General features: G+C 37.3%; 2 protein-coding genes across 2 annotated transcripts in view; both read left to right on the top strand.

Annotated features, from left to right (window-relative positions):
* The window catches only part of LOC311289774 (hemicentin-1-like), a gene marked incomplete at its 5' end in the record, with an annotated part of 39,027 nt that extends 16,469 nt beyond the window's left edge, over positions 1 to 22,558 (top strand). Inside the window, 12 exons of the mRNA XM_084408022.1 lie at positions 1,016 to 1,067; positions 2,714 to 2,836; positions 3,185 to 3,490; positions 3,576 to 3,842; positions 5,463 to 5,729; positions 6,507 to 6,713; positions 17,557 to 17,919; positions 18,038 to 18,337; positions 18,434 to 18,727; positions 18,820 to 18,904; positions 19,274 to 19,340; positions 19,693 to 22,558. Of these exons, the coding sequence (XP_084264148.1) occupies positions 1,016 to 1,067; positions 2,714 to 2,836; positions 3,185 to 3,490; positions 3,576 to 3,842; positions 5,463 to 5,729; positions 6,507 to 6,713; positions 17,557 to 17,919; positions 18,038 to 18,337; positions 18,434 to 18,727; positions 18,820 to 18,904; positions 19,274 to 19,340; positions 19,693 to 19,929 (2,568 nt within the window). The 3' untranslated portion in view covers positions 19,930 to 22,558. The remainder of the gene's footprint in view (positions 1 to 1,015; positions 1,068 to 2,713; positions 2,837 to 3,184; positions 3,491 to 3,575; positions 3,843 to 5,462; positions 5,730 to 6,506; positions 6,714 to 17,556; positions 17,920 to 18,037; positions 18,338 to 18,433; positions 18,728 to 18,819; positions 18,905 to 19,273; positions 19,341 to 19,692) is intronic.
* A 91-nt stretch (positions 22,559 to 22,649) lies between these two features.
* The window catches only part of LOC311289775 (myelin-associated glycoprotein-like), a gene marked incomplete at both ends in the record, with an annotated part of 37,148 nt that continues 36,041 nt past the window's right edge, over positions 22,650 to 23,756 (top strand). The window contains one exon of the mRNA XM_084408023.1: positions 22,650 to 22,694. Coding sequence (XP_084264149.1) covers positions 22,650 to 22,694 — 45 coding nt within the window. The remainder of the gene's footprint in view (positions 22,695 to 23,756) is intronic.

Raw genomic sequence — 23,756 nt, forward strand, 5'->3', positions numbered from 1 at the left:
TACTTTTTACTTGTAAGTTTAATAAATATAGACACTTTCTTACTTTTTACTTTATTTTAATACAAGCTGTATACTAAAGACCAAAGTCATAGATGTAAAAATAAAGAAATTTTAACATCAGATATCCCAGCAAACATTTGGACGTTTAATGACTGTTGAAAAGACGTCCGTCCGACACGTCCCGTCATGGTTGAAAAATAGTTCCAAAATGAAAGTTGAACGGACGTCCTCGACGTCATCTGACCGTGAATTCCACGTCTCTTCTGCGCGTCCCTGGACGTCTAAATGCGTCATCATCTGTGTGTTTAAATGTGTTGCTGCATAATTTAAGTGTATAAGCCTGCATATGAAATAATCACACACCTATTGTGTAACATCGTGAAAGGCAATCAAGTCTTGAGGTTTACACATCTTGACAAAGGTTCTAAAAAGGTCCAAAATTGGTCCAGTCAGACCTGAACGTCAATAAAACGTTTTAATCACGTGTCACAAACAAGAACACATTATTTGTGGACATAAGCAAAAAAGAAGCATGTTCTGATTTAGCACAACATTTTATTGATCTTGAACAGCCAAAATTTCTCTTTATTTTTTTCAGTGTTTAACATTTGTTAACCAAACTAAAATACCAATTACAAAATACTGAATTATTGTATAAAGGGATAGTTCACCCAAAAATGAAAATTCTGTCATTTACTCACCCTCATGTTCCAAACCTGTATGAGTTTCTTTCTTCTGCTGAACACAAAATAAGATATTTTGAAGAATGTTTGTAACCAAGCAAATAGAGCAACCATTGACTACCATTATTGGAGAAAAAATTATTATGGTAGTTAATGGGAAGCGACATCTGCTTGTTACAAACATTCTTCCAAACATCTTTGTGTTTAGCATAACATAGAAAGGTATACAGGTCTGAAACATGAGGTTGAATAAATGATGACAATTTTCATTTTTGGGTGAACTATCCCTTAAACACATTGTTTGGCTCTTTTTTTGTATCCACCACCCCCAGCTCTTCCTGGAGCGTGTTTCAGGTGTTCTGCCATTGCTGCATCAGTTTCAGAGTCTGTAGCATTTGGGCTCCACCTCTTCACAGCATCTAAGGGAAGAGAATATATTTATTTTCAAAATAAATACAATTACAAATTTGAGGTAAATGACATGCACTTATTTTCAAAATATTTTTAAAGCAGTTACTGAAAACATACATGTTCAAATCCAGCTAAACATTTCGTTCTATTTCAGATAATTTACTTTCTGAAAGAAACTCTCAAAAGACTACATTAATAAGTTACAGTAATAACTTTGACTGTATCATTAAACATACTTTATACTATGGTATACCGTTGTATAAGTTCAAACTAACTTTTAGCCTACTAGCTAATTTTAGCCAAACTCAATAAATTTCAGTTGACAATGTGGGCATCATTTCTTTCAGTTCATTCATGTAAAACAAGGAAAACTCAAGCACGTTAATCTAATAATACAAAATGTACTTACCCAACAGTAGATTTTTAATAATATCGATACAACTCCCTCCTCAATTCCTCCTCTCCTCGTGGTTGTTCAATGTTCTGGAGTCTATGGGGAGAATGCGTTAACATCTCGCGAGATAATCTATCCTATCGCGGGATTTTGTAATATCTTTTGTTACTACATCTTGGCAGCACAGTTTTGGCAATTACATCCAACTCAGACATAAATGGTGACCGGATATATTTATGTTTTACATGTATATGCATACATTCCATAAAAAAAATAACAAAGAATACATCAGGTACCGTACAACAGGTTGAATAATGACTAAAATGCAGTGGCTTTGCAATCACTTAACCACACTGGGTATACAAATCGTGTATTTCATAAAGATAATTCCTGTTTTTTTTTTCTGTCTTGCTTGACTAGACGTGTAAAAGACGTCAGTGGACGTCTATTCACAGCCTCTTAAAAACTACTTGGGCAATTAAATTAATTATTGCAGTATTAACCATGCAAGGATTAAGCACAGCTTTTGCATATTTTACAAGGATTTCATAGGTCATGATGGACTATAAATGCAAGTGTAAAAGACGTCGCCAGGTGACGTCCTCTCACCCTATACACTATATATTGAACTACACATAGCTAAAAGTCAAAATAACAATTATACATGCAACCCCAGAGAACTGTAGACATGTACAAATGTATCTGAATGCATTTTTAGGAAATGTTCTGTGTTACATATTTTTACAGATTTATGCCATCCTACCGCGACTATTTTTGGCCAGGGACACGACGTTGCCGTCGGACCAATGTTTGCTGGGATAGAAGAATAGAATAGAATAGAATGAGGCATTTATATAGCGCTTTCATATGTACTACTGTACACCCAAAGCGCTTTACAATCATATCAGGGAATCTCTCCTCAACCCCCACCAGATGTTACATTTTATTTAAAATCAAGTATTCTGACTTATTATTCTGATGTTGATTCAGTCAGTACTAAAACATCTATCGTCATCAATCCACACAGGCTTCTTTTTATTTTCTCCTCTGCTTTTAATGCCAAAAAAAAAAAAAAAAAAAAAAAAAAAAATTCACTGATATCTAAATGAGGTCTATTTGTAAATTGCAATGTATAGTCAATAAAGGGCCTGTGTTTATGGCTGGAAATGTGTTTGTACATTTTTTTTGTGTGTGGTTTAACAGTTTGTGTTGTGTGTGTTATTAGGTGTTTGCTGTAGAGATTATGGCATCAGTTTGCCAGAGAAGATTGAAGCTCTCAGTGGATCCTGTCTGATCATAAATTGTACATTTGAGATTTCGGATGCCCATGACAAATACCTCACTGAGAGTGCTGCTATAGGACAGTGGTTCAGAGATGGACATAATGTGTTAAACTCTAGATTTCCCAATTCTAATCACTGTAATGGGAAAATAACTGGAAAACTACATGAGAAGAACTGTACCACTATCTTTTGTAATGTTAGTTCAAATCATAATGGCAAATATTACTTCAGGATTGAGAGTGGTAGTGTTCTGAAATACAGCTACAAAGACAACACATGCACTGTAAATGTCTTTGGTGAGTGATTTGAGTCCTTTTTTTATTGAAATGAATGTGTTAAAAATTTATATTTTAAATATATTTGTCATGCCATTATTGTCAGTATACTTAATCTTGTATTTGTGTGTATTTCAGAGTCTCCCCCCAAACCCACAGTGAAGCTGTATGAGGACCAGGATCAGGAGGTGTTGGAGGGGAGCTCTGTGAGTCTGCGCTGCTCTGCTGAGACTCTCTGCTCCTCTCCTCCACCAACTCTCACATGGAGCTTCACTCCCAGAATCCCCCTCAGTGAGAGCAGCAGACAACAGGAGCTCCTCATCTCTGATCTGAACTTCACTGCTACTCACAGTCACCACAGAGTCACTTTCACCTGCACTATAACCTACCAGCTACAGGACAAGAACAAAACAGCACAGGACAACATCACATTACATGTTCAGTGTAAGTGATGCTTTGTATCAGTTTTGACTTGGTAATCATATTATTGTAAATTGTATTGTGTGACAATGTATTTGTTTCCCCTCAGATCCCCCTAAAAACACATCAATTTCTGTGCTTCCGTCTGGCTCGGTGTTGGAGGGCAGTTCTGTGACTCTGACCTGCAGAAGTGATGCAAATCCAGCAGTGATGAACTACACCTGGTCTAGAAAGAGTGAAAGAGAGTTGAAGCAGCTGCAGACTGGAGACACTCTTACCTTCAACAGGACCGACCCGACACAGAGAGGCTGGTACCACTGTACAGCTCAGAACAAACATGGCTACCAAGAGTCATCAGTGATGCTGGACATTCAGTGTGAGTAATAAAGGAATAGAGAGAACCTTTCAACCAATAATAAAACTTTATTCCATCATTAACTATGTTTTCCATGGAACACAAAAAAGTTATTTAGCAGAATGCCCTGGCTGTTTTTTTCATGGAACAGCAGTGAACTGGGGCTGTCAAGTTAAAAAAGACAAAAAATTAACATTAGACATAGGTCACATTTGAGGTGTTTGTTTCTTTGTTTGTTACAATTTTTTAATGTTTGCGAATCATTATTTATTTGCATTTATCCAGAAGTCAATGAATAACGCAAAGAGTGTACAAGTCCTTATTTTTGTCAGCCCCAGTTCCTATTCACTTTTATCTGGAAAAGTGCAGCCTGGACATTCTGCTTCTTTTTCTGTTACATGGGGGAAATCAAATGAGTTTGGAATAACTATTTTAATGTCTGTTTTACTTGCTGATTTGCTTTACATTCATTAGCACTTTAGTTGAAGCATATTCTATGCTAGTCGGTGTGACCTTTTATCTTACACCTTTAACCCTATGGTTATTCAGATAGGGTAAGGTTAGTCAAATTTAGCCTAATCCATAAAGAACTCAGCTGCCAGGAGGTTGAAGTCCTTCAGGAATGACGTAGAAGACTCCCTTGTGGTTGTTCTTTTTTTGAGGCTCAGTTCGTAGTTATAAATAAAGTCTCACAAGAGGCAATCATAACAATAAAAGTGCTTATTTTATTGGTTACAATACAAAGCAGTTAAATATAAAATAAAACTTAAAATCAGCTTAAGCTAAAAAGCTCTATAATCTAGCCTTTAACCAGCAATATTGGAGATGCTGTCAAGTGCCCCTTGTTAGGGTATCAGGCATACTTCACGCTTAATGCAGGCAGCATCTGAGGAGGCCTTTTACTCCTCAGACTTTTATACTACTTTTGGGGAAATTCCACTTCAATATTTTTCATGAATTGATCAATGTCTTGTATGATCCATTCTTCCTGCTGTTGGAGTATCAGTCTCTGTGACTCTCAATCCCCTGGATGTCCTTTCTCTGTCTATTTACACTGTTGTCTTCTATAACACTCTTCCTCTTCTTCTCTGAAGTGTTCGTCTGCTCTCTTCACCCCTGTTTGTCTTCTCATTAACTTTTTGTGGTTGGTTACAAACAGTTCATGAACTACAACTTGCACAACCATTGTTTAGTCATCTTATCTTGGCCCACGTGTATCTTCTCATTTACCTTTTTTTGGTTGGTTACAAACAGTTCATGAACTACAACTTTAACAATTTTCATCTTGTTTCAATGACACACAAAATGTAACATCATTCTGAGTCGCCGTTTGCACGACAGACGACATAGCATTTCATGCAAGCATATATGGCATTAATTCAAAAGCAAATAAATACCATCTTTAAACAGGCAAGTAGCAATATCATAATCTAAAACATCTAAAATGAATAAATAAAACCTTTATTAGTACTCCAGTGTCAAGTTAAAAGTACTATAGAGCCAGGAACAAAAACAAATCTCAGCTAGTGTCTGAATGTGAACTGTAAGCCATAAAATTAGTCATTAATATGTAAGTCATCTTCAGTGTCTATCATATTATTTTAAATTGTATTGTGTGGCAATGTATTTGTTTCCCCTCAGATCCCCCTAAAAACACATCAGTTTCTGTGCTTCCGTCTGGCTCGGTGTTGGAGGGCAGTTCTGTGACTCTGACCTGCAGAAGTGATGCAAATCCAGCAGAGCTGAACTACACCTGGTCTAGAAAGAGTGAAAGAGAGTTGAAGCAGCTGCAGACTGGAGACACTCTTACCTTCGACAGGACCGACCCGACACAGAGAGGCTGGTACCACTGTACAGCTCAGAACAAACACGGCTACCAAGAGTCATCAGTGATGCTGGACATTCAGTGTGAGTAATAAAGGAATAGAGAGAAACTTTCAACCAATAATAAACTTTATTCCATCATTAACTATGTTTTCTATGGAACACAAAAAAAGTTATTTAGCAGAATGCCCTGGCTGTTTTTTTCATGCAATAGCAGTGAACTGGGGCTGTCAAGTTTTGAGGTGTTTGTTTCTTTGTTTGTTATTTTTTTTTTAATGTTCGTGAATTGTTATTTATTTGCACTTATCCAGAAGTCAATGAATAACACAAATTTATAAGATTTTAAATAGAGTATACAAGTCAGGTTAAAGGTGTAAGATAAAAGGTCACACCGACTAGCATAGAATATGCTTCAACTAAAGTGCTAATGAATGTAAAGCATAATTTCACAATTTTCTTCTCATCTCATCTTGTTTCAATGACATACAAAATGCAACATCATTCTGAGTCGCCGTTTTCACAACATAGCATTTCATGCAAGCATATATGGCATTAATTCAAAAGCAATTAAATACCATCTTTGAACAGGTAAAAAGCAATATCATTATCTAAAACATCTAAAATGAATAAATAAAACCTTTATTAGTACTCCAGTGTCAAGTTAAATCTACTATAGAGCCAGGAACAAATACAAACAAAAACAAATCTCAGCTAGTGTCTGAATGTGAACTGTAAGCCATAAAATTAGTCAGTAATATGTAAGCCATCTTCAGTGATTGTATGTGAACTACAATAGAAAAGTTACTAAGAAAAGGTTCCAGTTTTCCTGCTCAGACTTTTCTTGATCTTTCTCTCTATAAGATGCTCCTCAAATCTCCACTTCCTCAAACTATTTCTGTGAGGGTGATGGGAATCCCTCTCCTAAACTGGAGTGGCATCTGTCTGGACGTCCTGTCACGAACTCTTCAAACACGTCCATCAGTGAAGAGCGATTGAACAGCACAGGCTTGAGGAGCTCCATCACTCTACATCAGTCACTCTCACACACATCCACTCTGCTGTGTGTCGGTAACAACACTCATGGCACTGCAAGAAAACAACTGAATCTCTTCTCTCAAGAGGCTTCACGTAAATTTCAACTTTAATCTATTTCAGTCATTGATATGGCAATGAATCAGCTATAGCCTGCTGCTTTTTTTAATGAATGAAATTATTCAGATACATTGTGTTAAATATTTGTTTGATATCAATACAGTTGCTCTTTGGAATAAAGAAAGTTTCCATGAACTGTCACTTTAATAGTGTTTAACGTTTACGCTGTCCTGGTTGGATTCGTTGCTGGGGCTACATTTATGGCCATCTTATGGGTCACAACACTGCTGTACAAGTAAGTAAACTTTGTGATGCCTGATGTAAACACGATAGTATGATCTTTCCCCTAAGGAAAAAAACACACAAATGTGATCTCTTTAATATCACAATTGTTTCTCTTAGACAGCAATGAAATAAATCAAATAAAATTAGAAACACAAGAGGGGGTGAGATTTCCCAGAAAAACCTGTTGTTTTGTGTTTCTAATTTTATTTCATCAACAGAATTTTAAGAGGAACATCTGAGCCAAATTTGATACTTAATGGAGTTCTATGTAACATTATATTTCATTTAAAGGGATGGTTAACCCAAAAATGAAAATTCAGTCGTTCCAAATCCGTAATACTTTTGTTCATCTTCGGAACACAAATGAAGATCTTTTTGATCTGACAGCTACGCAACTGACACTTTGACGCTTCAAAAAGTTCATGAAGAGATCGTAAAACTAATACAGTGGGTACGGAAAGTATTCATACCCCCTTAAATTTTTCACTCTTTGTTATATTGCAGCCAGTATATTATTATATGTTATATTGCAAGTTAATTTTTTTCCCTCATTATTGTACACACAGCACCCCACATTGACAGAAAAACACAGAATTGTTGACATTTTTGCACATTTATTAAAAAAGAAAAACTGAAATATCACATGGTCCTAAGTATTCAGACCCTTTGCTGTGACACTCATATATTTAACTCAGGTGCTGTCCATTTCTTCTGATCATCCTTGAGATGGTTCTACACCTTCATTTGAGTCCAGCTGTGTTTGATTATACTGATTGGACTTGATTAGGAAAGCCACACACCTGTCTATATAAGACCTTACAGCTCACAGTGCATGTCAGAGCAAATGAGAATCATGAGGTCAAAGGAACTGCCTGAAGAGCTCAGAAACAGAATTGTGGCAAGGCACAGATCTGGCCAAGGTTACAAAAAAATTCTGCTGCACTTAAGGTTCCTAAGAGCACAGTGGCCTCCATAATCCTTAAATGGAAGACGTTTGGGACGACCAGAACCCTTCCTAGAGCTGGCCGTCCGGCCAAACTGAGCTATCGGGGGAGAAGAGCCTTGGTGAGAGAGGTAAAGAAGAACCCAAAGATCACTGTGGCTGAGCTCCAGAGATGCAGTCGAGGAGATGGGAGAAAGTTGTAGTGAGTCAACCATCACTGCAGCCATCCACCAGTTGGGGCTTTATGGCAGAGTGGCCCGACGGAAGCCTCTCCTCAGTGCAAGACACATGAAAGCACACCTGAAGGACTCCAAGATGGTGATGAATAAGATTCTCTGGTCTGATGAGACCAAGATAGAACTTTTTGGCCTTAATTCTAAGCGGTATGTGTGGAGAAACCAGGCACTGCTCATCACCTGTCCAATACAGTCTCAACAGTGAAGCATGGTGGTGGCAGCATCATGCTGTGGGGGTGTTTTTCAGCTGCAGGGACAGGACGACTGGTTGCAATCGAGGGAAAGATGAATGCGGCCAAGTACAGGGATATCCTGGACGAAAACCTTCTCCAGAGTGCTCTGGACCTCAGACTGGGCCCAAGGTTCACCTTCCAACAAGACAATGACCCTAAGCACACAGCTAAAATAACGAAGGAGTGGCTTCACAACAACTCTGTGACTGTTCTTGAATGGCCCAGCCAGAAAAAAAAAGAACTTAAATGATTTTAGCAAATGGCTGGAATATAACAAAGAGTGAAAAATGTAAGGGGGTCTGAATACTTTCCGTACCCACTGTACATATGAATTGAGCGGTTTAGTCCAAATATTCTGAAGACTTGATTGCTTTATATGATGAACAGATTTAATTTAGGCTTTTATTCACATAAACATCAATCAACGGAAGCTGAAGCATGTTCACTTGATGTGTGAAAACCAGTGAGGTTCATTCTCGTGTTACGCAGCACGTTTGAGCTTCCGCAAAGAACCAATGAGGTTCATTCTCGTGTAACGCTGCATGTTTCAGCTTCTGCAAGAACCAATGAGGTTCATTCTCGTGTTACGCTGCATGTTTCAGCTTCTGCAAGAACCAATGTGGTTCATTTTTGTGTTACGCTGCATGTTTCAGCTTCTGCAAGAACCAATGAGGTTCATTCTCGTGTTACGCTGCATGTTTCAGCTTCTGCAAGAACCAATGAGGTTCATTCTCATGTTACGCAGTATGTTTCAGCTTCTGCAAGAACCAATGAGGTTAATTCTCGTGTTACGCAGTATGTTTGAGCTTCCGCAAGAACCAATGAGGTTCATTCTCGTGTAACGCTGCATGTTTCAGCTTCTGCAAGAACCAATGAGGTTCATTCTCATGTTACGCAGTATGTTTCAGCTTCTGCAAGAACCAATGAGGTTAATTCTCGTGTTACGCAGCACGTTTGAGCTTCCGCAAAGAACCAATGAGGTTCATTCTCGTGTAACGCTGCATGTTTCAGCTTCTGCAAGAACCAATGAGGTTCATTCTCATGTTACGCAGTATGTTTCAGCTTCTGCAAGAACCAATGAGGTTAATTCTCGTGTTACGCAGTATGTTTGAGCTTCCGCAAGAACCAATGAGGTTCATTCTCGTGTAACGCTGCATGTTTCAGCTTCTGCAAGAACCAATGAGGTTCATTCTCATGTTACGCAGTATGTTTCAGCTTCTGCAAGAACCAATGAGGTTAATTCTCGTGTTATGCAGTATGTTTGAGCTTCCGCAAGAACCAATGAGGTTCATTCTCGTGTAACGCTGCATGTTTCAGCTTCTGCAAGAACCAATGAGGTTCATTCTCATGTTACGCAGCATGTTTGAGCTTCTGCAAGAACCAATGAGGTTAATTCTCGTGTTACGCAGTATGTTTGAGCTTCCGCAAGAACCAATGAGGTTCATTCTCGTGTAACGCTGCATGTTTCAGCTTCTGCAAGAACCAATGAGGTTCATTCTCATGTTACGCAGTATGTTTCAGCTTCTGCAAGAACCAATGAGGTTAATTCTCGTGTTACGCAGTATGTTTGAGCTTCCGCAAGAACCAATGAGGTTCATTCTCGTGTAACGCTGCATGTTTCAGCTTCTGCAAGAACCAATGAGGTTCATTCTCATGTTACGCAGTATGTTTCAGCTTCTGCAAGAACCAATGAGGTTAATTCTCGTGTTATGCAGTATGTTTGAGCTTCCGCAAGAACCAATGAGGTTCATTCTCGTGTAACGCTGCATGTTTCAGCTTCTGCAAGAACCAATGAGGTTCATTCTCATGTTACGCAGTATGTTTCAGCTTCTGCAAGAACCAATGAGGTTCATTCTCGTGTTACGCAGTATGTTTGAGCTTCCGCAAGAACCAATGAGGTTCATTCTCGTGTTACGCAGCATGTTTGATCTTCCGCAAGAACCAATGAGGTTCATTCTCGTGTTACGCTGCATGTTTCAGCTTCTGCAAGAACCAATGAGGTTAATTTTCATGTTACGCAGTATGTTTGAGCTTCTGCAAGAGGTTTGTTCTAGCACGTCAAGCAGGTTTGGTTGTTTATATGTAAATAAAAGCCCACATTGAATCTGTTCATCATATAAAGCAATCAAGTCTCTTCAGAAAATGTAAACTAAACCGCTCAATTCATATGGATTAGTTTTACGATCTGTTTATGAGCTTTTTGAAGCGTCAAAGTGGTAGTTGCATGTAGCTGCCAATGGAGGGACAGAAAGGTCTCAGATTTCATCAAAAAGATTCCGAAGATGATAGAAAGTCATACGGGTTTGGAACGACATGAGGGTGAGTAATTTCATTTTTGGGTGACCTTTCCCTTTAAGTCTCCTGAGCTATGAAAGAGCAACCTCCGAACAATAAAAATGTCTAATGAATGTGGTGCAAGCAGTTATGTTTTTAATTATGGATTATTTCTGTAGATGCTGCAGGACTCAAAGGGGAGATAAAACTGGACTCATTCAGACTGATGTGGTATGTTACAGTATATCAAACACACATTCTATTCATTCTATTCATTCTATTCATTCCCAAACATGTCAAACTCATGTACACCAGAACACTTTTACGTACAGTTACTCTCTCCAAGTTTATTTTTTCATAAAAGCTCTCTACTAATGATTCTCCATCTCTGTTCATCCACTAGGCTGATTCAGTGGACAGTGGGGAAGAGCCTTTTTATGTCAATAAAGTTATATTATCAGCTGAAGCCCCCACAATAAATCATCCAGAAACTCTACATTATTCCACCATTAACTTTAACAACACCAAGTCAAAAGACATTAGAGGCATCTCTTCGCTTACTGAGGACTATGCTGTGGTCCGATATTGCGGTCGAAACGTAGCAGATAGCGAGGCAGAGATCAGAGAAGTGTCGTCAACGCCACATAATGATACCATTTACCAAGTTCCTCACAAAGCAAGACGGAGTGCAGATATGGACGTAAAGCAAGGTGAATCTATCTAAGAAAGCATCAAATACAATATTTATAAACATGTAAATCCTTAATTCATTCAAATAGGGATTTTAGAGCACATGGAAGCCACACTTAAATATATATATTTTGTCATTGCATTAGACAACAAATGATTAATCACATTTTTATATGGTGTCAATGAGATTTTAAGTTTAAAGTAATTTCCTAATTAAGTTCACAGAGCTGTCATATCAGAGTAACCACTGGTGTAGTTTACATTACATTACAAATTTTCATTAAATATGAAAATGTTCCACTAACATTGGACAATCACAAAGTGTCACAATATTTTTGTATTCATTTTGTGTGTATTGATATATCATTTAAAACCTCCACAAACTTATTTTGGGGAATTAAAAATCATGTGTTTGTGCAGTCTTTCTTTAAATTGTTATTATTTCAAGTTTATATTATATAAAATTATATTCTTATTATTGTTATTTTGTTATATAATTTAGTCATGTTACAATTTACATAAATCTTTAAGTGTCCAAACACTCTTTGTGGGGCACTGCATATTTACAATGTGCATTTTATTTCCAAATAAATGTTGTTGTTTACTGTACACTTGCACCCTTTTAAATGGGTCTTGAATATTCTGTCTACTTTTATTTTGGTTAGCATTTGCATATTTGATTGAGAACTGCGACATTCTGCAATAATAAAGTATGTTTTATAGACATTTGAAACCAAAGTTTATTCTTTTACAAGATCACAAACATTCTTGTAGATAGCTTTCAGGTTTTATATTCATGTATGCAAGATAAAAACAAAAGAAATAAGTGTTTTTTTTTTATTTCCCAATTGTAAGACTTCAATTTTTAAACATATTTTTTTCCCTTATGTTTCTCTGACATATACTGTAGGATTTTACTGCCAAAAATGCATTTTTGTCATTTTATTTTAATGACCACTACAATTTAGAAGCCTATATACCAACTTACACCTATAGCATTCCCAATATGATTATGTGAAAAATGACTTTTTGTAAAAAAAAAAAAAAAAAGTTCAGTTGCATCCATGCATAATGTCTCTGTCATGTTGCTCATTATTTTTTATAAATGTATTTGCAGACCCAATGAGTCACTGAGTTCATTCATATATATGACTCAAGCTCGTTGAATGTCCTTAATGAACATAACATTGCTCTACACTCATAGATCATATTCAGTTCCATTACGACCATGTAAAACTCCTTATCTCATGTGACACAAGAAAACGGCTCCTTTCTGTTGACACCTGTTTTGCATTATGGTTATACTATAACAGCATTGGCTTTATTCTCAAAGATGCATTCATCTTTCTTTGTTTATATTTGCAAATTTACATGGGTGATAATGTGAACCCTGACCAAGTTTTGCATAAAAATGTATTCTGATCCCCCCAAAGGAAGTCACAAGGTATAGACCTATTCTTTATACCGTACGTTTCAAAAACATTTACACACAACCTTTTAGTAACCACAAAATTTAGCCTACATTATAAGTTAGTAAAAGTGTGCTAAATAGATGCTGAGAAGCAGATAATATGTGTGTTTTATATATTATAAAGTATATAGTAGTATAGTAGTTTTATATATTATACACATACAGTATATAATACTATGCAAAAGTCTAAGGCACCTTAGTATTTTCACCCCCCAAAAAGGTTTTAAGCTAGTTATTTATATATTTTGCTGTATATGTCAGAAGGAAATATCATTTTAAGTTTTCAAACACTCCTTTTTCCATCAATTGTAATAATCGAGTGAGATTTTTTTATGCACAAGGAGTCTGACAACAGCCGGTGCTCCACAAAGAGATCTCCTTGAGATTACATGAAGAAACAGAAAAAACTGAGGCAACGTCTCTAAGACGCTTGAAGAAACCTACCTGCTTTCTCATTGTCTTGTGTTGATGTCGCACACGGCTGGTGTTTTCATTGGCATTCATCTGGAAGACATATGTTTTTAGAGTGTTTGCTCATCTGCAATAGTTCTATAGGACGTTTCCTGTCAGATGTCAAATAGACTTTTAGAAAATGTCTTTAAGATGTTTAAGATTTAGAATGTATTTAAAACGGACATCTTAAAGACGTCTATCAGATGTTAGTAAACAGCAGATGCTTTCCAGATTAAGTGATCTTTAACAGACATCTTGCAGACTATGTGTGCTATCTCTCAGGTGTTCCTGTCTTGTTTTGAGCACATGGCTTGTGATTGTGTTGGCTGGCTTGTCATGTCTGTTTCTTTGTGCCATGTGCTCTTCTGTCTATTGTCTTCTTAACTCTTTCCCCGCCATTGACGGAAATTTCCGTCATTTGTGAGAAACGCTACCCCGCCATTCCACGCACGTTCTTCTTAACCCGATTATGCATAATAAGCCCACAATGCACTTGATCATGTAAACGCGTTAACCCATTTGCTTTATTTGAGTAAGGTCATAAATGGCTTACTGTAAGCACAAACCGATCGCCACAGCTAGATTTTTGCCCCTTACGCCGATTTCGCCCAGCATATAAATGCGTTAACTTGCTTTCTGTCAACTTATTGAAGTGCGCATGTGTGATAATGTGACAGGAACATGGATTTAAGCACATCCAGGGAGAGAGAGAGCGTTAGGGAGGAGGAAATACATATTGAAAACTTACTGGAACCCAAAAAATTATAATAGTAGCCTACTTTCATCTTGTGCAGAAGATAAAGAAGTGGTTCAGTAAAAATGCTGCATCTGTAACTTCATGAGAGGGTAATATATGAGCTCAGCTGTACGTTTCCCGTTGACATGTTGCAATACTCTTCTTCTGTTTTTAATGCTTTATTTACATCACAACCGACATAACAAATGAAATACTTTGAGTCAGATATGCAAATGATTATGTTTTGACGTCACTACCGGGAAATAACCTGATTTATTAATAAAGTCTTGTAAATGTGGTTTACTTGCATTGTGGGGTAATTGGTTTGCACGTAAACCCGGACAACAGGTTATTTTGAGTAAGCAGATTTTTTTGTGAGTTATCAGATATGTTGAAGATGTGGTTTCTGGTCATTTGTCCCGACCGGACGATGTTTTACGGCCATGCCCAGGATAAAGTATGCGTGGTCACCCCAATAAACATACAGTTAGGTTGAAATTAAATTACTTAAACTGAGATTTTGGCCATATTGCCCATCTCTAAGTCATTCGTTCCCTGTGTGACTGGCAAAGGCTTGCGTTTCGATATGGGTGTGTGCAGTTTACCTTATCCAACAAAACGTTCAAGTATCGTCAAGTTTTATCACAGATCTTATTTCACTCATAAACTGAAAAACCCATAAAAAAAAATCTTGAAGGAACAAGTGGTGAATTGGTTTTCCGGGTTTTGACGTCATCCCTGTAGCATCTTTTAAAAGATTCTCTTTTTTTTAATCAACTGCTTTTTTTTTTCTTTTTTTTTTCTTTTTCTTTTTTCTTTTCTTTTTTTCTTAAAAAAATCCTGTGACATTGTTCCATGTTTAAAAAAAAAATATATATATATATACATTTTATTAAGGATGAGTAGTATGCATAAGTATGTAACTTGTAGAAATGCCTCTCAGAAAGAAATAGTTTCCCTAAAATGGAGAAGCACTACAGGGCAGGTCACAGTGTTGCTTAAAGTGGTGCAATACCTTTCAGCATGTGACGCAACACCTTATGTTTTGCATTGTAAACGTAGCATTAAATGCACCCAAATATGTACATTCTGTCACCATTTACCATGTTTGTTCTTCCTTCTTTGAAACAGAAAAGGTATTTTTTTTAATGAATATCCTGGTCACTCTTTTCATCATGAAATAATAGTAATGATAACAAATACATTATCCCTCTCACCATCCCTTCTGAATTCAACAGTGCACTTTGAAATACACAAAGTAAAACCTATTAGGTAAACTTTCAACATATTAAAATGTCCAATTTAATAGGAATATTACGTTTTAAAATGTTACCATTTTTTTCTGTGCAAAAAAAAATGTATGTTCATGATGTTACAGGAACTAGACTGATGTAATGAAAAGGGAAGTTCTGATGCCAGTCAGTATGTCACTGTTCTGTACATACAGCACGGTTTCTATACTACTACTAAGTCAATTTGTAGATGCATGAGTGTGTGTTTTTCTTTCCTTCATTGGATTACAAAAAAGGATGGATATCTGGACAGCAGAGAAAATTCTTCTTCTCAGTTTTCTGTTGAAAGGTTTGTCTACCTGTTCTTTCCCTTGAGTAAACAAAAATCATTGTTTCTTTACTGGTCAACAGGCCTTATTGTGAATGTAATTAGAGTGTGGAGTAATAAGCATTATTATTTTTTATTAGTTTAAGTTTTAATTTGTTGTCTCCATTAAAGTTGCCACAGAGATGCCTGTATGATTCTCATCTATGGTACACAGAAGAAGAAAAATGTAATCATAGCAGCTATAAAAGTGTTACACTCAAGTCTGGCCCTCGAGGTCCACTTAAGGTTTAGCTCTGATCGAACTCACCTGACTGTGACTTTCCAGTAATCTTGAACACCTTGATTATCTTGTTCATGTGTGTTTGATTAGGGTTGGAGCTAAACTCTGCAGAAAATGTACCCTCAAGTGAACCCCTGCTAAAATCTATGTAATGTGTTGAACAGTTTTATTCTTACCTCATCAGCTCTTTGAATCAATGGTGGTTTGTTGAAACCTGCCAACTGACAGTCCCACCTGGCTGGAACATAAAATTCAGGTGAAACCGGTGACCTATAGAGAAACTTGAAGGTCACGGTTCAATTTGGGTTTTATAAATATAACTGTGTCTGAAATAGAGAGGGGTAACATATTGCAGAATGAAATCATTCAGAAGAAGAGGCAGGATTGTAGGAATCGGGGGGTCATCAGTTTAAAAGCTGGTGGTGGACAAGATTCACCCTGAGGTACTGAATGCCCTGGATGTAGTCGAGCTGTCACACCTGTTCAACATTGCATGGGAATCAGGGCCGGGCCCTTGCGATTGGCGGATGGGTGTATTTGATTTTTTTTTTAAATAAATTCTTATTTTAAAAAAAGGGGACTGTAGGGTTTGTTCCAATTATCGAGCAATCACACTCGAAATAAACCAATATCCCAGAGTATTACTCCAGTAACTACAACAGTTCAATGAACTGAGACATGTTTTGCTGAGTTTTCAATCTGACCCAATAATCCCTCCATAGGATGAGCACGAGCAGCTGATACTGAGCATGCGTGTACAGCCAGCCACGGTCGCTTTGGCCAGGTGGTACTTATATCATAGGGGGCGGGACCTTTAGATTCTGGAGCATTTGATTGGTCAGAAGATGTGATGAGAAACTGAAGTCCGCGGTGACGTCATAAAAATCCGTCATCCATTTTAACGGAAGATACTGTAAGTTTTGAATGCTTATATCTCCTAAATGCAAATTTTGTCATTGTTTTGAAACACCAGCTTATTCATAACATTAAGGCTAACATATTCATACTACAAGAGCTAAAAAAAGTACATTTTGATTTCAAGGGGCCTTTAAGTCAGTCAGTCTTGTTCCCAGTCAGTGTTGGACTCCCTTAGCCTCACTGATGTTTGTGATATTCATAGGCAGTATCTCAAGGTGCAAGCTGAGGGGTGGAGAGTGTCCACCTTTAGGGCCATAGGGTGACTTTTAATTGAGTTATTAAAAATACACAGAATCATACTTTAACTTCAGTACAGTTTCTCACTACAATATTTTTACACCCCTGTTTAGAGGTCTGTTGTGTTACATGTAACATGATGCAAAGTAACAATCTGATTACTTTACTTAAATACAAGCTGTATAGTAAAGACCAAATTCATATGTAAAAATAAAGAAAGTTGAACATCAAATATGTTACATTTTATTTAAAATCAAGTATTCTTTTTGCCATATTATTATTCTGGTGTTGATTCAGTCACTAAAGCATCTATCGTCATCAATCCACATAGGCTTTTTATTGATTTTCTCCTCTGCTTTTAATGCAATATAATAAAAATAATAATAATTTTAGGTCTATTTGTAAACTGAAAAGTATAGTCAATAAAGGGTTTGTGTTTATGGCTGGAAATGTACTTGTACATTTGTTTGTGTGCTTTAACAGTTTGTGTTGTGTGTTATTAGGTGTTTGCTGTAGAAATTATGGCGTCAGTTTGCCAGAGAAGATTGAAGCTCTCAGTGGATCCTGTGTGATTATAAAGTGCACATTTGAGATTCCGGATAAATATGACAAAGACCTCACTGAGAGTGCTGCTATAGGAGTTTGGCTCAAAGATGGAACTAATGTGGCTAAAAATCAAGTGTTTAACTCCAGAGTTTCCAATTCTAAACACTTTAAAGGGAACATAACTGGAAAACTACATGAGAAGAACTGCACTACTATCTTTTCTAATGTTAGTTCAAATCATAATGGCAAATATTACTTCAGGATTGAGAGTGGTGATCTGAAATACACCTACAAAGACACATCCGCTGTAAATGTCATTGGTGAGTGATTTTTATATTTATATTTTTATATAAATAAATGTGTTAAATTAATATTTTAAATGCATTTGTCATGCCATTATTGTCAGTGTACTTAATCTTGTATTTGGGTGTATTTCAGAGTCTCCCCCCAAACCCACAGTGAAGCTGTATGAGGATCAGGAGGTGTTGGAGGGGAGCTCTGTGAGTCTGCGCTGCTCTGCTGAGACTCTCTGCTCCTCTCCTCCACCAACTCTCACATGGAGCTTCACTCCCAGAATCCCCCTCAGTGAGAGCAGCAGACAACAGGAGCCCCTCATATCTGATCTGAACTTCACTGCTACTCACCGTCACCACAGAGTCACTTTCACCTGCACTATAACCTACCAGCTACAGGACAAGAACAAAACAGCACAGGACAACATCACATTACATGTTCAGTGTAGGATGTTTTTGTGGCATCAGTTCTTTTCTCCTCCATAAGACGATCGTAAATCCATACGTATGATATCATTCTCTTTTTTTTCTTTTCTTTCAGATGCCCCTAAAATCTCTCCCTCCTCCAGCTGTAACGGAACTGATGCAACTGTGTGTTTCTGTGAGGTTGATGGGAATCCCTCTCCTGAACTGGAGTGGCATCTGTCTGGACGTCCTGTCAGTAACTCTTCAAACACGTTCATCAGTGAAGAGCGATTGAACAGCACAGGCTTGAGGAGCTCCATCACTCTACATCAGTCACTCTCACACACATACACTCTGCAGTGTGTCGGTAACAACACTCATGACACTGCAAGAAAACAGTTTAAACTTAATCCCTTCCCTCCAAAAATAGGTAAACTCAAATACACACTAACATAAATCACAATAAAATTGTCTGCCAAATGCATATATACATTTTTTTTATTTTTTTTTATTGCTCACAAGATGCTCATCTTTTCTCCATCTCAATTGGAGTTGCTGTTGGGGGTTCCCTGATGATGATGTTGTGTATCATTATATATTGTGCACGGTGCGTACAACATATTTGTTAGGTATCATGCTCTCTGGAATACTTGATTCTGATTGTTTAACTCCTAATATTTGTCATCATCCACATCAATGTTGTAAATTAGTCACTTAATCTGGGATAACTAAAATTGGCGCTACGTCTTTCACACTACAGACTTATGTGCTAGTTTCATTAAAACACAACTAGTGCAGTCTTGCATCTCAGTGGTGTAGTAAAAAAGCCAAGATAATACAAACCACATGTTGAGGTCCTTCTCGACCAGCTGGGGTTTCTTTTGGGACAGTGACCCCCATGACATTTGTACAATGCAAGTCATAAATTTGAATCCAGGCTGTATAGCTTTTTTAATCATGGAAAAAAAAATTTCAGCAGAGAAAACAGCAGATCCTCACAGACAAACCAAGAAGTTACTACTGGAATCATTATGACTGATAGGGTGAGTACTACCAAAAAAACATACTATTCATTAAAATATTGCACCTTAACACACAACAGTGCTGGTAAATATTCCATCATTTTAAACGTTTACAGCAGTTCACTCAAAAACTACAATTTTGTGGTTTCAAGCCCTTATTTTACTTCTTTATTCTTTATTACTTTCTTTATATATAATGCAAGTGAGCAAGGACTGGGGATATCATACTCCAAAATAACAAAAAGCACCACAGAAGAATCATAAAAGTGGTTGATAGAACTTGTGCATTACACTCCAAGAACTGATCTTTATTTTAAAGGCAGAATACACCACAGCAATTCACCCCAAATTCCATACTGCATTAATCTTTTAGGCTATTCAACAAGAAGACGAGAGTGAGTCTGTTTATGCCAATCATTTCATGCTGTCACCCGCTGAAGATGCCACACTGAATCGTCAAGAATCCCTGCATTACGCCTCCATTGACTTCAGAAACATCCAACCAGAGTCGGAAGAAATCAGGGGTATCTCCTCGCTGACCACTGACTATGCTGTTATCCATTATTCTGGTGAAGTGGTGGAGACAAAAGACTCTGTGGGAGGTGATTGACCCAACAGCAACATCTCAGCTTTGAAGTCCCAGAAAGATTGAACTGTTCCAGACATGGGGACAAATATCAGAAGATACATATGAAGAAACTTCACACATCCTAAGACACACAACCAAGTTTGTCATGAGTATATTTCTGCATAAATTCCTGCATCATTTTCCTTGAAAGTATACAAGGTGTTTCACTGTGTCAGAGCTTCCACAAACTCAAAGAAACGTCTAATAAACAAAAATAATGATAAAAGTGTGCTTAGATGAGAGATATATAGGGTCGGCTCAGTTTAACCAGCGATACATTTTACTGGCATATGTGTTTCCTCACACGTTTTTTGTCATTTGTGTCTGTGGCACAAGCTTGCATCCACCTACAGAAGGATGTTCATCATTAAATTAAAGGATGGATATCCGTACAGCAGAGAAAATAACTCTACTTATTTTTCCTCACCTTCCGGGAGGGGGGAGTATTGTTACAATCTCCAGTCACAATCCTCAGTCACAAGTCCAGTCACCACAGAACTACATTTCCCAGCATCATTTCTGGTTCCCACCTGCACTCAGTCAGCCATCACCACACCTACCACTGATTATCACCTCAACACACACACATAAGCACTCACCTTGCATACCTACATTGTCTGGTCTCGTTGGACACACTAGCATGTGTTTGCTTACCTGTTGATCCATACCAAGCTACTTACCTGACTACCTTACTGTGACATTGGCCAGTTACAATTCTGTCTTTGATTATCTTCAGTCTCCAGTAGGGATGGGCAAATTAAGCCTCATGAAGCACTGAGGCTTTCCCTTGATTGTTCCGGGAAAAGATTCGAAGCATCATGAGTGTCGAAAACAGCGCCATCTTGTGGTAGGTTAAATTTATAGCAGCCAAATACCTGAGTGCAGTGCTGTTGTTTTAGCACAAATAAAAGCCTGACAACGCTAAATGTTCAGTTTTCTGATGATATAATTCACATATTAAAGTGAGGCAATAAATTAAATGTAACACTTATATTAATACTAATTATAAAAATACCAAAAGAGTTGTTCGATGCAAGTAAATGGTGGTCTAATTATTTTATGGTTTCTATGCTGTTTATATGGCATATATGCGCATGTAACATAGGCTAGAGGCATATGCCATTCATGCACATTTACAATTTCCTTGCCAGGAACTTGTTGATTTGATTGATGCTATGTCCCATAAAAGTAGGCCTATGTACTCTCTTTATAAAGAAAAATTAGATGCCTCTGTCACCATACAATGTCAATCATCCTGTAACAGTTAAATATCTTTTTATTCGTGTTTCTAGACGTGAAAAAAATCCTCATTGTTAAGAGCCATGACAACATTAATAATTTTGTAATATTTCTCCTTATCAAAAAGCATAATCTCTTATTATAAGTGTTTTTTTTTTTTTTTTGACTGACTAGTTTTATACGTGTTTTATGTATGCATAACAATTTTGAAGAATAAGGAAGAAAAGGAAGGGTTGGTGCTAGATAATCTTTTGATCGTAGAAAAAGGCTAGAATTCATGTTTTTGGAACATGAATAAGTGTAAAGTAGTTTTGAGTCTTTTTTTTTTTTTTTAGACAAGTTATGGATTCACGTGTCAAATCCTTGCTGCACCCTGAAGTATTTTTTGACAGCAGCGCAGGTGGATAAGAACATCTTGACTAGGGATTCAAAATGACGTTAATTTCCGGTACACGCCCATAGCGTATTATGTACACATGTATTACATATCACAACATCCCTCCTGTTGCATAAGTGTGTAAACATCTCAGACAACCAAGACAACAAGATTGCTTCTTTCTTTTTTTTACTTTTTAAAAAAAGTCACGCTTTTTTCCCCAACAGGGTGCACATTATAACAATAATGAACAATAACAGCCCATTTGGTGGTTCCGTGTGCAAAAATAAGCATTCAGTCCATATTTGGTATTCTTTTTAGTCCTTTACACATTGTCCTTGTATTGCGCTGGTTTGATTGTGACCCGTCCAGACCTTGTGCATGTTGGTCTTGTTGTCTCAGTGCCTGTGTTGTCAGTTTTTGTTTCAAGAGGTTGTGTGACTTTGTTTTCAACTGGATTGTGGCTTTGTTCAGCCACATCTCTTTTGGGTGTTTCAGCGAATTGTACCATTTTTCTGTGTGTGTAAGTTGGCTCCTAGTACGTCTGGTTATGTTTCCATTTGGTGTTTGGATCAATGAACTTCTTGGCTCCCTGCATTTTTCCACAATAGTCCCTGGGTGCCATGTTTTCCTCGCCTTGTCCAGCACTCCTACACACTGTCCACGAAACAATGGTGGTAAGTCTTTACCACTACATTGATCATGATGTGTGTTCACCCTTGTAGTCCTTTTTTCCAGGTGCTGTCTGTGTTCCTGTTTGCCTGGATCTGCATGAGTTGGTAGGAGTGTGGTGATAGGTCTGCCAAGGAGTAATTCTGCAGGGGATGATAAATCACTGTCAATGGGCGTCGCTCGCACCTGCATCAGGGCCACTTGTACATCTCCTTTGTGCTGTATTGTTTTTTTGATGATAGATTTGATGCGTCTCACGTCTTTCAATAAATCCATTGCTTTTTGGGTAGTGTGGTGAACTTTCCTGAAAGGTTGTCCCCTGTACTCTGATCCGTTATGTCATTATTTCATCTGGTCGACCAAATAAAGACATGTAACTTTGCATTTTTGCGCAACTGCATGGCTACTTACAGGTATGGGCATTTCATCAACCAATGGGTACTTGGAATACCTGTCCACGGTAAGTAGGTACTAATGTCCAGTAGGAGTGTAAATCGGACAGTTCATCACGATACAATACGAGATTGATTCTCTCTGCCAGCATGTGCCGATATCTCAAATTCTGCAATTCGATTCAGGGCTATATCGACTGATTTATCGATATTTAGATATAATGTGCCAAGTTTACACCAAGTTATATTTTTATTAACTCACAAATGCAACCAAAATATATAACATGAGTTCATTTGCAAAAACAGATCACTCGCTCTTGTTAATTTTCCAATTTTTTTATTGTGCATTCCAAGTAATATCAATCAAACTGCAGCTGGGTTGTTTTGATTAAGTAATAAAAACTAAAAAAAAATACAGGTAACTTACAAAATCAAAGTTCATTGAAAGTAGGTTATGTTTTTTATATATTTATTATTATTATTATTATTATTATTATATTTTTTAAGTAAAAGCAGATAACTCTTAACAGTCTTTTTCTGGCAAAAGCAGATAACTCCACATTTCATGTTTCAGAGTTAAACAAAGCCAAATAATTGCTATGATATATAATAAAAACACTTGTTTAATCTTTGTAACGTTAATCTCCTCAGCTGACATAGACGCCTGACAAACTTTGTTTTGATTTCACGCAATACGAGCTTTTCCCTCACCACTGTAACATGCTGCTTTAGCAAAGTTCCGTGAAAAAGTCTCAGCATTTATTTTTCCCTTTATGCCCCGAATAACATATCACGGGTTCATCAAGTTCGTTGAAATCAACATCCTCGATCACTTTCTATCAGCTTTCACGAAACTCCTGTCAACTAGCGAGCCTTTCTGAAATGACAAGTAGCCTTGTCACCTGACCTGAATACTGCGCGCTGATTCGCTAAAACGCTAGGTTGCTTGACGGTTTCTGCTGGAAAACATGAACTCGCAATGTGTTGTTTAGGGTCCAGTCAATCTTTTCAGGCGTCTATTTCAGGTGAGGAGATCAACGTTAAAAAGAATCTCCTGTTTGTTTGGGGAGAAGTTTACAATTCCAATCGTAAGATGCTCAGGGTCTTCAAATTCTGTATCCTTTAAATTC

The sequence above is a fragment of the Rutilus rutilus genome (genome assembly GCF_951802725.1).
Source record: "Rutilus rutilus genome assembly, chromosome: 4".
Taxonomy (NCBI): domain Eukaryota; kingdom Metazoa; phylum Chordata; class Actinopteri; order Cypriniformes; family Leuciscidae; genus Rutilus; species Rutilus rutilus.